Source organism: Dysidea avara, chromosome 11 (assembly GCF_963678975.1).
Source record: "Dysidea avara chromosome 11, odDysAvar1.4, whole genome shotgun sequence".
In the NCBI taxonomy this organism is placed as follows: Eukaryota; Metazoa; Porifera; class Demospongiae; order Dictyoceratida; family Dysideidae; genus Dysidea; species Dysidea avara.
The window spans coordinates 11,745,494-11,760,718 of NC_089282.1; the positions used below are offsets into that span (position 1 = coordinate 11,745,494).

The 15,225-nt window shown below is 35.7% G+C and overlaps 1 protein-coding gene and 1 long non-coding RNA gene across 6 annotated transcripts in view; one reads left to right on the forward strand and one right to left on the reverse strand.

The window, feature by feature from the left end:
• Window positions 1–15,225, reverse strand: part of LOC136239581 (structural maintenance of chromosomes protein 5-like) — a 32,841-nt gene that overhangs the window by 9,480 nt on the left and 8,136 nt on the right. For 3 of the 5 annotated variants that reach the window (XR_010693523.1, XM_066030335.1, XM_066030336.1), the window contains exons 3-16: window positions 13,899–14,007; window positions 11,583–11,724; window positions 11,373–11,528; window positions 11,263–11,325; window positions 11,149–11,211; window positions 11,021–11,092; window positions 10,832–10,972; window positions 9,095–9,542; window positions 6,635–6,795; window positions 5,975–6,088; window positions 5,812–5,921; window positions 5,287–5,419; window positions 4,479–4,532; window positions 4,371–4,432 (exon numbers count right to left, since the gene is read on the reverse strand). Coding sequence is in view for 4 of the 5 variants with exons in the window: in XM_066030335.1 (XP_065886407.1) it covers window positions 4,371–4,432; window positions 4,479–4,532; window positions 5,287–5,419; window positions 5,812–5,921; window positions 5,975–6,088; window positions 6,635–6,795; window positions 9,095–9,542; window positions 10,832–10,972; window positions 11,021–11,092; window positions 11,149–11,211; window positions 11,263–11,325; window positions 11,373–11,528; window positions 11,583–11,724; window positions 13,899–14,007 (1,828 nt within the window). In the remaining variant the exon portion in view is untranslated. Of the gene's footprint in view, window positions 1–4,370; window positions 4,433–4,478; window positions 4,533–5,286; window positions 5,420–5,811; window positions 5,922–5,974; window positions 6,089–6,634; window positions 6,796–9,094; window positions 9,543–10,831; window positions 10,973–11,020; window positions 11,093–11,148; window positions 11,212–11,262; window positions 11,326–11,372; window positions 11,529–11,582; window positions 11,725–13,898; window positions 14,008–15,225 lie in introns of those variants that run through there. The other 2 variants (XM_066030337.1, XM_066030339.1) reach the window with 2 other exon arrangements.
• Window positions 249–1,157, forward strand: LOC136239582 (uncharacterized). Its single transcript, XR_010693524.1, has 5 exons — window positions 249–513; window positions 606–686; window positions 736–802; window positions 833–997; window positions 1,050–1,157. It is a non-coding gene; the product is annotated as an uncharacterized lncRNA (long non-coding RNA).

Genomic DNA, 15,225 nt, shown 5'->3' on the forward strand with positions numbered 1-15,225 from the left:
TAGTCACAATAGGTTTATAGTCTGCATAAACAGCAGTGTGTAGTTAGATACACAAACAGCAACTTTTAATGTTACCGCCCAAGGGCACATTTTGTGTAAGCATCATTTCATTCAAACGTGGTTCAGGGGAAGCACCCAGACTTTCCCCCCAAAGACATTCCATACACTTCAAATTCAAACCTTCTTCCAGGAAATCCCTGACCTGTATTTTCTTAATGCACACCTTCAACATCCCTGGGCAATAGTATCAGATAATAATAGTGTGAAGGCACAAAGTTAATGAAGGAAAGCATGTGGAAGTCGACTTCACCATCTGAATGATGATACCATGGTTATTTTTAAAAGATATAGAGCTAAAACCAAGTACTTGTCCTTTGCTCGCTGGATTACCACCTTGTTTAAAATACTTAGATACTCATAGTGAAGAGACTTGATGATGCTGAACATTATAATTGTCAAGGCAACCCAGATTCTAAATTAAACAGTGGGCAACTACACTCAGTGCAATTTAAGGTATGTCATTCTGTATTCAGTTTAATTTTTAGAGTTTATAATTGTATTTTATTTTAAAATAATTTATCGACAATTGATTGTGGTTTGTGTAGACCCTGGAGTTAAAAGACTTGATGAATCTACTCTTTATGTCCCAACAATTCGCCATATTCATTGTCAACATTTTATTTCAAGTCAATGCAAGAGGTGTAGCATATGCATGAAATACCGATCCACTCTTAGGGTGCAAAGTAGTCGTTCTGCAGAAGTAGCTGAAGACACTTCATCATTCCATTCATATCAATGACAAGTATGCAGTGTATTCCCAGATATATGCTAGGTATCAACCTCTCCCTACTGTGATAAAGCCACTGGAGGATGCACTACACCACATCCGTATTTTAGCTATAAAAGCAGACCGACTGAAGACCAAGGTGGATAAGATAGTGCAGTCTGAAGGCATAATAGTTGATAGTGAACTTCATGAAGACTTTACTGTAAGCAGGTGTGTATATATACTGCCCATACACAGGCAAATGGTATAGCATCTTTTTCAGATAATGATCTCTCAAGCAATCAATATGCTTCTAGAAAACTCATTTCAGCATATTTTCTGGGATCAACAACTTTAGCTGAAAGATTCCCAGACAATGCATTGGCATCCTTTCATAATTAGATAGTGTATTTATTTGCAATACAAGTTTATTTGTCTTTCATATTATTTTACTATAGCTTATGTCAAGTTACTTTAGGTCTAGTGGTTGCTATGATACTCTTAGAAAGTACCTATGTACGTATATCTGCCATCAACAAGGACTACACAGATACCCAGTCTGGCTTTTCTGTAGATGTTGATGAAATGCTAATCAAAGCATTAAGAGCAAATTCTTGTCCAGAGCAACAAAACTGTGTTCTCCTATTGTTAGATGAGATGCACATCAGGCAACAGCTTGTTTTTGATAAACACTCTGGGTCCATCAGTGGCTATGTCAACAATAGTGAAATTGTAAACCATCTAACTGAATTTGAGGGAAATGCAAGCTATTGAACAGTCCCCGAACCATGAACACCATCATGGTCTTAGCAAATTTAGGGCTTGATGTGTCATTGTTATTGACCCTCTCCACACTTGCCTTGTGCTAACACTTCTGGAGAGATGCTCTATGATCTGGTCCATTTTGGGAAACAGTTAGAAGAATTGACAATTGTGGATTGAAGGTTTGCCACACAATGCTTATTGCTCAGGTGTTCTCAAATGTTATGATAGGTGTTAGGTGCTACAATGGATGGCTGCAGTGTCAATTTGATGTTTGATTAAACTGCAAAGCCTAAAACAAGAATTGGTATAAAGCCAAAAACTATGCAGAGATCTATAGTTCTTTGCAGATCCTCCACATTTAATGAAGACAGTGAGAAACTGCTGGAGCTTCACAAAACAGTGTAAGAATGCAGACCAATACAAAGTATGATATACATTCTATTTGTGTGTACATAGTACGATGGAAAGCACATTCTATAGAAGCATCTTGTAGCAGTGTATAACAGAGACACTGCATCTAGCTCTGGAGTAAGGTTGATTCCTAGTCAAACTGGAGCATATTTCATTGACATCCTTTTCAAAGATGAGAGCTGATCTTTCTGTTCAGGTTAGTGAATTTCTGTACTATAATTTAACAGCCTCCCATTTCAGAGGCATAAATTTTGCATACATCTGTACCTTAACGTCTAACATTTGCATGTAGGATTTAAGCAAGACAGTGAGCAGAAGCTTCAGAAACAGCCAGGTTTATACTAATAATGGATAAATTCTTTAATGTCCACAATTATGACCATGGGATATATGCAAAAAAAGAAGTTCCAAATGCCTTACACCTAACTGTATGAGATAAGCATAGCACATTGCTCCCATGCATACATGATTTTGTCCGCATAGTGGTTAGAGAGTTTTTGAAATACCTAACAGACTGGAAAGAGAGTGTAGAGAAATGTGAGGGCTTTACTAAGACAAAGAATTAGAAGGGAAACATACTATACATGATTAGGTTCAAAATTACATGCGAGTCATATCTGAAGTAGCATATGACTGAAGTTTACATGATGTATTGCAGGTAAATCTTTCATTGAATTAGTTCACTACTTGTTTATCTTGGATGATGTGGATTCCTTTCTAAGTCAACCACGATTCAATAGTAAGATATTTTGGCCATCAGAGGCAGAAAGGTTCAGTACATGACAATCCTAATGTTGAAGAGTTATCAAAGAAAGCATTAAGAATTGTTGATAGTGTTGCTTGAGCTCCGTTGAAAGGCAATTGTAGGGGTGGAAGGCAAGATGTAGAAGATAAGGAAAACTGTCAATGCTTGTCAAAGCACCCACACAAGGTATTAAAGACACCTGAGCTTACATAACTACACATGCACTCTGCAAAATTAATAAACAGAAATTATAACTGTGAAATGTTTGATTACAAACCATTTTATTACATAGTATAGATACTGGTTGGTATATAGACAAACAATGGTATACAGTGCATAAGATATTATGAAAATTTATTATTTTTTTCTTAGTCCCTTGGATTTTTGTGTGTGGTCATTTTGTTGGCAACTTTGATTCTTCCCATCCATGCTTCTGTGAGTGAAAATCCATGGATACGTAATTCTTTTTCCATGCAGTGCGCTACAAACGGTTTTTAAGTATCATTGTTAACATGACATAGCCCCCCACGATCTAATATGTTAATCCAATCTTCAAAACTTTCTACGCTTAAAGTTATGTCCTCATCATCACATCAACACTGTTTTCCATCTGTTCTAAGCATACAAGTACCAGCTTTGTTTGGTTTATTGCATTTCTTCATCTTTCACGCTAACTACATGTCCAGCTGCATATCTAACAGCATTGTAGTCATCATATGTTAAATTAGTGTCAATGTTGCTAGATTTAGCCTTACTTAGTGGATAGCTTAATTTGATTAAATGTTCTAACATGTAATCTCAATATATTGGTAGCAGATGAACTTTGAAAACCAGCCATGTGCATTTGACATTTCCAGTCATAAACATATGTATCAGAACTTCAAACGAAATGGTATTCTGACCATATTCTGCAGCTGTGTACTTGTGGTATTTGCAGCATCACATCTTTGCAAATGTAACAACAGTTTCCTTTCAAATATTGATGCAGCCTCTTCATTGTGCTGCATCCACACTAACAGTTTCTTTGTTGTATCTACAGCAAAGGCTGATACACAGCTGATGGAAGTTCAAATGCTTCATATGATAACAGTGCTTTACATGCATTGCCAATTGTTACATCATCTATAAAGAAGTTGCATGTGTTACACAGCTACATGTTCATTGCTAATTTTAAAGTGAGCCTATAGCTTTTAGCTACGTATGTACATGTATGGTATACGTATATGGTCAGAGCCATAAAGAATAAAGCATGGTCGATAGATAAAACCATGTAGCTAAGCTATATGAAAACATTATAACTGCAATAATGCATGTGGGTGTGTCACTGATACTATAACTATGGAGTTTCTTGCTTTGGTTTAGACAATAGTAGTGGGATGTTACATTCATTTTGCTCTGTAGTTACTACGTTGTAACCACGTACACCCGGCAACTAGTGGTTAGTTTTGTATATAGCTACCTAGCTGGCATGTTGTCGGAACGACTGACAGTGCCATAAAACAACCAACAAATATATTATTGTTATTATTATTTTGCTCCACTAAATATCCATTAGCTGGTATAATGTAACCCACAATTATACACTAGTAACTATTACCCGTAACAGGGACTTTTCATAGTGACGTCACCATTGCCAATCCCTATTTTATACTATATGTGTTATCTATGAACACACATACTCACCATAGGAACTTTAGTATAGCACTCTTAACTTGACTACCATATTTGCTGATAATAACAGTAACCTGGTCAAGCCAGATAGTTGCATTAATTGATAATATAACAACTAACATTCTCTGATGAGGTGAAAAACTTTCGAACCCGGTCACCAATTTCATCCACTACCTATCACATGAATATATCAACTGTATACAGTGTACTTACATGACTTTGTACTATATTCATACAGTTCTGTACGTTGCTTTTAAACTAGTGGCTGGTACCTAGTTTACTGATTCAATTGTTTCATGTGTATCTATCTACCTATAGTGATGCCACGGTATGAAAATTTTAATATCACGATAATCACAATACCATGGGACTTATATCACGATAGTCACAAAATATTATATGAATTGAATTATGAATATGTTAGTATTTTCACAGGACAAGCTTTATTCAGTCAATCTTTTCTACTTATAGCAATGATTTGACAAAGTTGAAACTTATTTTTTATGCATCACCACATGTAGCCAGAGAAATATCCTCATATTTTGCAAATATCAAGTCACTTTTAACTATAATAATTTGTGTTATCACGATACAGCCTTATCTCTATCACGATTATCATGAAATGTTTCTATCACGATTACCATGATATACAATATATCGTGGCATCACTACTACCTGGCACCTGGTCTTTAGATTATTGAAGTAGCGCAACATCAACTTGTTTACACATGCAGGCAATCACACAACCCTTACATTGGTGGTTAACTAACAAACTACACTTGATTACTAAAAATGTTCTTAACAGTGTCCAGCATTGTGAACTATTCCACCCAGTTTGCAACAAGTTTTACTGTGTAAAACATTTTGGTACACAAACTATATAACTCCTTGAAGATATAATGAAATTTATTATATCATTTCTACGTACCCTTGCAATCTGTTGAGCTGACATATCCTTAGCCACAAAAACATTATGGAGGTAGTGATACTTGCAGAGAACCCTCAGTGTGGGAGCAGGTGCATCTATCAAGTTGATCATCCACTGATCAAACCCATATTGTCTAGAGAAGAATAATATGTAACATCTGGATGACACACGATTCACCAGTCCTTAAATAATTCATCATACTAAAATTAAATATGATCTAAGTAGTCAAGAAGATTTGTTTCATTGTTTTATTCTGATTACCATCAAGGTGTTCTAAGATAGTATGCATGATAAGGGAACCATTACAAAGGATGTTCTCATTTTCAAGTGTTCACATAATAGATTCCACTCTTCATGCCCACAATGCCTATTTTTGTAAGTGGACTATAGGCATGCATACATTTGTCCATAACCTGACAATTTTAACATCAAGGTAATAGCAATGTCTGGCATTGTTACATTGTATAACTTGGCTACAAATACAAATAATTGTACATTCCAAATATACGTATTTGATGACTCTACCTCATTTCATTAATATCATAAAATGGTGTGTACTTGCTGACGTCCTCTGAATTACTAATAGCCTTGGGATCCAGTATTACATTCACAGATAGCTTCAATTTCTCTCTCACCTAACAAAATAATTGAGACTAGAAATATCCATTTGCTAGTAGTGTTCACGTACTTCTTTTTTTAGTTTAATCATATCTTCTTCTGTCTGGGCAATAAAAGAGAATTTGTGTTGATTGTTTAAGAAACCTTCAACTTGTTTCAGATACTGCTGATCCCTACAATTAGCCTGTGAAGTACACATTAACACCATCAGTGTATGTTCAATTAAAACATTTAAAATTACATAAGAAAGCCATGGGACTACTATAAACAGGTGTGGTCTGGCATGTACAGTACTGCTCAATGTTGCTGTCTTGGGAGAGTGCAAGCAATTAAAAATCTCACTAATTAAAGGGCGTGGCATCCATTTTGCTAATGAGTATTCATCCCGATTTATTAATTAGTGAGTTTATTAATTGCTCGCATTCTCATGAGACGACGTTGCATTTGAGCGGTACCGTATAAGTTTTCCAGCAGAGGAATTCAAAGTTGACTATAGAGGTTAGAGAGATGATCGAAATCTCTGTGCAGGTAGTCACTAAGACAAGCTCTACTGTACATTCACTACAAATCTGTTCGTAGCGATACATCATATATACATGTACATCCTTAGTTACACATTTAACTACAGTATCTCACATGAGAAAAAAATTACTCAAGAGTACAAAAAGCTCTGAAATTATTCTTCATAGGAATAGAATCTATGATACCATATGGTAGTGTGTTTACTTACCACTAAAATCATTGGTTCAATAATTGCATGTTGAAAACAACTTTGATTCTTTCTTAACCATCGGACAATGTTGTAACATATCTTGTTCTTACCCCAGAGGGTCTGCAGACGTATGTTCCCTGTACCACCAAACAATCGTCTCACTTCTTCATCATCTTCCACTGTTAGAAAATGTTTCATCACAAAAAATTCTTTCATTAGAACAATACATTAGTAGTACTGTTTAGTAGCAAACTCCCAAAATAAAACGGCAATTCCCTAATGCTGTCATTAAATATATTCACAGAAATATTATTTAAAATACCTGTATGAAAAATCTTAGTGAATCTAACAATAATCTTAACAAGAGAAGCAGCATTATTATAGATTTTAAAAAATGTGCTAATTTGTTTTTTTGTCTGCCGCTGTCCAATCAGAAGGCTAGAGGATAAACTATACAGTGCACAACCTCCATTTTATCATCATTAGTAACTGTCCTATGTGTATAGGACTATCTCATATTCATTACACATAGTGTTGCACTGATAATCGGTTCAATAATCGTATCAGCCGATATTGGCTACTAGCTGATTAATTGGTTTTGATTAAATCAAGGCGGATGTTAATCTGTGTAGTATAATGATGTGGGGGAAGCTAGACATAAGTTATTTGGCATTTTAATCAAGTTATGTGTTAATGGTTTAGCGGTGACTACAAGCCATGCCCATAATAAACTGTCAGGGTTTAGGCCATGCCCAACAATAAACTGAGGTTTTAGGTTTCTATGTAGTACCAGCCACTTGTCTCAACTGTATAGCAGTAGTAAAATGTACTTAAAACTTGTTTACCATGAGTAACTTTTACTTGTGGTATACATCTAACTTTACATTTTAGCCTAGAATGAGCTGTATATCAATGGTTATGTCACTAATATGAGCCATTTAATAATGATGAGGATGAGTGTTAGTGTTATTAGTGTATATCGGATCGGTTATCGGTATCGGCTAATTCTGTTGCTTAATATTGGTTATCGGAATAATCGGCTAATTTGGATATCGGTGCAACACTAACTAATTACACATCAGCACCATAATTTTATGTATGTAGCATGCATGGTCATAATGTCATTTTGAAACACACAGGACTGCCTGTAATTAGTTGTACAGGTATAAGAAATGTTTGCAGTTTGCATGCCAGTGCACACCTAGCTCTGTTTAATGTAAACGTGTGACAAAGACGTATAACACACAGTCTATATACAGACAAACATGTGAAAAATTTTCATCTACTCTAATACAATACACAATACAGTGAAAACTGTAAACCATGTTTATTTCGTTAAATGCCGTCTGTGGTGTTTATTACATTAATTCAAAACCTGATGCGGCAACTACTCAAACTCAACTACCACTCAATGCTTGAAAATGACATTTAAGCTCTTATTTTCAAAATCAATTGAGGCACCACTCAAGTACAGCTACTATTGAAGGTCCAGTGTTTAACCCAGGAAATACGGTAAAATTAAGGACACCTTAGCATATTAATTAAGAACTATCAGTTCAAACAATGAAATAGGGATTCATGCGATAAAAAAATAGATACCACAATATTATGTACTAGTTTACAACATATCCTGTAGCTATGTGGGAAAATCCCTACTTTAGCATTGAGTAAATTACAGTAATATGCCATTGTATATTTCCACATAGCTAAGTTGTAATACTATCACTATGTCTCTCTTATCTCTAATGTCTTTTGCTTTTACCACACGAATCTCTATTTCTCAAATACATTAGTACTGTCAAATGTATAAAAAATTAATTCAAGTAGGGATCGTAGAATTAAAAGTCTTTACAGTGCATACACAATGAAAGGAAACAACGGCACTAGATATACCAGAAAAACTAATTGCATGTCTGAATGCACCTGACCATCAATTACTGGAAAGCAATGTGGTAGCTAATCGTGTTGATCACTCTCAATGGTTCTGTACAGGAACAAGCTGTTTACAAGTCTATACTATAAATGTATGAAGGCCTCATAACTTGCTCTTATCAAAGGGCTGTTTTAGTATTTACATCACTACTAAATATTTGGGCAATTCATCCATGTTATTAACAAAAAACAAGTACTCAAATGAATGATATATATAGTTACCCAGCAGAAAACTAAAATTCCACAGAAACTTGTTGTATGCATTTCAGGTCACTCTTAAGACATGCTTGAATATACCTATAACCAATACTGCCAAGTCATCATGAGGGAAAGGTGAGACTGTTTTTGGAAAGAAAATGCAAACCTTCATTATAAAGTACTATCACACTGTATGATAAATACTCGTGCTATTTTGAACACTTGAAATTTAACACTATCCTCAAATAAATGTGTCCAAATCATATGACTCTGGTGCAAATACAACTTCATTCCTTCACGATATTTTTACATCCCACGTGTGCATATAGATGGTACAACTTTACTTACAATCACTTTCTTCTTCATCCTGATCATCATGCAATGTCAGATCAACCACATCTGTGACATCTACCTCCTCTCCTTGTTGACATTTATCCATAGGTGCCATTGTAGCCAACAGGCATTCCATCCCTTCAACCTCTGTCCTTTTGTGAACTAATTTGTTTCGCCGCTGGTGTTCCTGAATCCTTTTATCTACAAATTCATCCTCTGTTTTATCAATTTCATTATCCAGTTGGTTTAATGTATCTCTGTCTTTCTGAATCTCCTTCCGTTTGTCATTAATTTTCTTCTTACACTCTTGCTCATTTTTACTGAGAGATTGTATAACAGTGTCCAAGTGTTTTATTTGATTTTCTAGTGACTCATGTTCATCGTGAATTCTATTCCACACACTCTCAGCTTTATTCTTGTTCTTCTTTGTCTCCAAATAGTGCTTCCTAGCAACTCCATAGAACTAAAATGTACAGGAATTTATGAGAAGCCATATACTAACATGAATACTCTCCATATTGCCAAAGTAGTTGAGCATTTAGTCACATGGGATATACGTATAAACTATAGGATGTTCTACTGCAAATGGGCGATGTACATTGTAAACAAGTACTGTGTAGCGAATCTTTAAAACTACCACTGATAGGACAAATCACACATTTGATCAAAATTTTCTTGCAAATTAAACATACTGTCCTATCAACTAGTCAGTAACAAACTCCCAACCTTCAGTTATTCTTAAAGCTTCCTCTAATGACTGTTTCTAAACAGTTCATGGAAAATGTTATATGCCCAGTCTTGCCAGTAGGTGAAAATATTATTACTTTGCATACCGTAGAGTCGGGCTGTTAAGCACATGTGTCTATTAAGTGTATGTCATTTGTTAAGCACATGCGTCTATTAAGTGTATATCATTTGTTAAGCACATAGACATTTCTTGTGATTAACCATCGCTGATAAGCGTACATGGCTCAACGCGAGACTCAACACATGCCAAAGGTACACACAGGAAGAAAAGCTGGAAGTACCAGAAATTAATGTTTCCTAGAGTACTTACGTCTCTCTTGAGGTCTCCCTTCACTATGTATACAGCAAATCAGCCTTCTGGATTGCAATATTCTTCAACTGTGTTCATCACGAAGGATTTCGCACAGAAATGGAGTCAAATATCCTTTATATACACTGGTGTGAGACCACGGACTACTCTAGTACAATGTAGTGATTCCCTTGTTAAACACAGATAATATTATTCTTACAAAAGTTTTTCTCCAAAAATTATAAGTGCATGCACTTAACAACCTGACTCTACGGTATGAGGTTATAGAAAAGAAGAAAATAAAAATAAAAAGGGCAACAACATCCAAGAAGAAGGTGTAACTGACAAACATGTTGATAGCGAATACGTATATATATATATATATATATATATATATATATATATATATATATATATGTATCCCCTTACTGTTTTGCTAGAACTCTGTACAATGGAAGCAAATGATTTACAGTAAAATCACAAACTTTAGGACCACAAAGTGCTTGGACAAATTCATGTATCTGCAAGTGTACATGAAACAGTTAAAAAAGAAAACTACACCGGACAAATAACTTTAGATATTCTAATAGAACAGTGAACTACTCTAATACAGCAGTCATTTGACATTTGGTGATAAAGAAGTGGTGTTCACAACAAAACTACAGTGTGATGTTACAGTGCTTCCTCAAATGCATTAAAACCAATGATGAACATACCATCCAACTTTTCTTTTCCCTCAGAATTCTTAAACAAGTAACAGCATGATGTCCTTCCCTAGCTTGAGACACATCATTTTCAATCATCTGGTTATCTCTTGTTTTCTTCTCCAACAACTCCTCCTTCTCCTTAAGTCTCTTCTGTAAGTACAAAACACATTAACAAGTGAGCCTAGCACTGTCACTTACATAGATATCTTTGTGACCAGTTTTCATGCTCTTCAATTTCTGATGCAACTCAAACATTTCAGTAGTGCCAACCTACACAACTCACAGCATTAAGATCTTTCTCTTAAAATGTATAAGGTTTGGCTTACTGTTTTTTCTGTTTCTTCTAACAGTTCGTAGCTGTTCATCCTTGCAAACTCAACCACCATATCCTGTGAAACAATGACACAATTTTGGCATCCACAAAGAAAATGCAAGACTACCTGAGGCAAGAACTGGCACCTGTTTGCTATTTGTACATTCATGTCACTAACAACCTCCTTAATCTGGTAAGAATAAAAGATTACAGGAGAATCTGCAACAATTTTCTTACCTCTTTCAGATGACTGCTCTTACCATTTAGTATCCAGGTAGAGCTATTATTATCACAATGGATTTGCCTCCGAATAACAGGGTTGTGCTCACATGGATTAAACAATTCTATTTCAATAAATGCTTCAGATCTGCCATACTTCACAAAATCTTTTAACTAATGATATAAAAACAAGATACAGTGTTAAAAAATTTAAGGTACTGTACTGACCTCTTTTGCTCTCCCTAGTAATTTGGGGTGGCCGGCCAGTCCCAAACATATTCCACACATAATACTGGACTTGCCAGATCCATTAGCACCGGCTATCACATTCAGTTTAGCTCCAGGGATCAACTCTACATCATCAAACGTCCTAAGTGAAAACACAATATAAAGAGGAAGACATGTAAAGCTACAGTTTCCTAGGGACAAACTTTGACTGCAACAAGGATTCTGCACATAAAACATTACGCATACCATTTTAGAAGATAAATAGATTTCATGAAATTTTTATGTATAGTAAAACTACAGCACAAAAGAAAAAAAATCAGGACACAACTAGTGCTGTACACTGGTGTGCAATTAACCAGCAATTAATTACCAGGTTATTAACCAGTGTTGTCTAGGTCAGCCAATAACCAGTGAAGAAATCTTAAACCAGTTATTGCCCACCCACTTGGCAAACCATAAATTACCCCTGCTGACAAGTGTTAACATCATAACATAACCTCAAAGCATGTGTAAATATGTGATTGTAATAACTTATTGCAAGACAGGATGTTGATGGTCACTTTGGTACCACCCTAAACCTTCCAGCAGGCTTGTTGAGTAAATTATGTCTGCCAATATACACACAAACCAATTAACTGGTTATTGCCAATTATTGCCAATTATTACCAATTATTGGTAGGCAATTAACTGGTGACAAAAATTCTGTAGGTGTACAGCACTGCACACAACAGACAAGTGTGTATTTTACAGGCAAGAAAACACCATTTTCATACATCCGTAGCTCGATAATGGCTGAATGCAGTTTTGCCATGGAAACTCCCGGGTAGGGCACCTCCTATTTCAAATTTGATTTGAATCTGCCCAGCCATCACTGAGATATGTGCCTTCAAAGTTCATCTTATTTTCTTTGTATTTCTCTTTTAATCTTCTTACCTCTTTTTTTCCCGCACACTTTAGAAAAATTGCAATAACTCACGTGTGCTTTAGTCAATTTGCTTCAAATTAGGAGGGCAGTAAGAACATAATGCAGCACATCTACAGTCCAATTTTTGTACAAGGGAGTTATGAGCGATTTTGAAAATTGCAAAAGCGATCTGTTGTCATACCTACAGGGTAATCCGCATGACAGAATAACTTTAAAATCGGTCTGTATTGAAGTAACTATTGTAGTGCAAACCTTTAACTATTGAGTGTTAGTTAAGGAGATAAGTATAAAGCAATAGCCAAACATGTGAAACAAGTGCGATTGAAATACTCTAATAGAACAGTCATTGAGAAGTAAAAACGTGCAAAAAAGTGAGAAAAAAATGTTGGGATCATTTTTTTGTCCAGGATTCAAACTAGGGACCTCCACACCTTATATAGGCCCAAACCCTTTACCACTCTGCCACTGCTGTTAATTTCTACCTTGTAACTGAAAAGTTCTAGTTTGGTACACCAGAATGATAAAAATCTCATAAATCTACCAATGGAAATTCCAAGAACATTCTATGTGCATTCCATTGGAAATGCCCAGAAAAATGTGTGCTCTATTAGAGTACTACAAAAATATTATAATAGACTATATCACAGCACACAGTAGTTTGTCGTGCAGCCAATAAGTACAGCGGATGCAGGGGCATGACAGAGAAGTGTGTACTATACAGCTCATTACACAGGAATCAAGAAAACACCATTTGCACGTTAGTGCCTGAATGATAATTATCCATTTTTGTTGTAAAAAATTCCTTGGGGTAGGGAACCTCTCATTCCAAATTTAAGTCAAATTCAGCCAGCCATCACTGAGATACGTGCCTTCAGTGCCTTTTTATTTTCTTCGTAATTTTCTAGAGTATTTGGCCTTGTAAAATCACCCTGTAGATCTCGCTGTAGATAGTTCAGCTATACCTGTACAGGGTTCAGTTGTGTAACAAGTCTCCCTAATAGCTACATGATAATCATCTTATTTAGGTTCAAATTTGCATAGATTCACACAAATAACAGTCTTTGACGATTCCTGTAGAAACCAGTCAGCCATAGGCTGGCTTTGGGGCTTGCAATTACACAAAGAGGTGATATCTATTCTATACTAAACAGCCTAGCTGTGGTGAAAAAGGTGTGGCGCCAAAAAAAAAGGAGAAAAAAGTTATGAAATAAAAGGTTGGCCATGATCATTAAAAATGAATGGTGTTAGCATCATTGTAGCCATTTCTTGGCCACCACTTTTGATTTTATAATGTTTTCACCCTGACCTATTTGGAGCCAGCACCTTTTTTCACAGCTTGGCCATTTTGGTATAGATATTGCAAAGCACATGCTGCATGGTATAATTCTTACAAAAAATTTTGAAGTTTAATTCTGACAATTGAACCTTTCAGGTATTCTCTCTTTGGCTTCTTTTCAGCTGCTCCGACTGGTAATTCTGTTTTAGGACGTTTTATTCCACCTACATGTAGTGAGGAGAAAGTGATATATACGACAAATTATAACACACTTTGTTGATCTATTCTCTAATGCATGCAATGTACTCTACAGGCAAAAACTGCTGTACTTAGTAGCTATGTCAAATATAGCAAACTAAAGTATTTCACGATCCCATTTATGAAAAGAAATTTCTTTGTCCCAAACATGGCCATATGCAATCATCAGCCACTCACTAAATCCAATTCTGCTCTACCTGTCAGTAGTTCTTTAAAAAAGCAAACTCACAGTTGTACCTTATCAATACCAATCAACATGAATGAATAGTTCTCTATCGCCAATGGAGGTACTATATTGTCAAGGAGTAAATTTTTCACGGATCGTCACCATCCAAATTCTAGGGGGGGGGGGGGTTCACTTCTTTTATTTGTTTATATTACTCAAAGAATTCCATTTTTATTGAGTTGCAAATTTCAAGGGGGAAATTTTTTGTGGGTAGCTGCCAATCCACAAAAAAATCTCCCCCCCTCCTACTCCTAGTAATGTAGTTGAGGGTGACTTGTAATATAGCTGAACTGTCTACAGGGTAGTGCTGAAACAAACAGCAAATTTTACTATTTGAATAATTGTGAGCAAAACAACCGATTATTCTTTAAGCATGAATAAGTATTGAAATCTTTGTTGGGCAGTATAAAGGTAAAGCCTGAGAGCTATTTCTATCTCTTCTACAATAGAATAAATGTACCACTTCATTCACAATTTAAAGCTTCTAGGTTGGCTTCATCCATCTGATCACAGCTACTATGTGCTAACAAATATTCGAAAGCATGTTAACGAATTGAACAATGTCATGCTGACCAAATAGTTGAATATCCAAATAATCATTTCAGCACTACTACAGGGTTACTTGCAACTTTGCTGAGTTCTCTACATGGGAACTTGTAATGTAGCTGAACTCTCTACAGGGTGACTTGTAGTATAGCTGAGCTCCCTACAGAGTGACTTGCTGAATTTCTACAGAATTACTTGCAACATAGCTGAACTCTCTACAAGGTAACTTGTAACAAAGCTGAATTTTTTACAGAGTGACTAAGTTTGCGTGACAACATATTGGCATTATTTTTCACAAATAATCATCAATAACTCAACGACCTTTAATCGTATTCCAACCAAACTTGGTGCCAAGATTCACCTTAAAACCCAACTTACGTGTGCCAAATTTCACAGCAATCGATTGTGATTC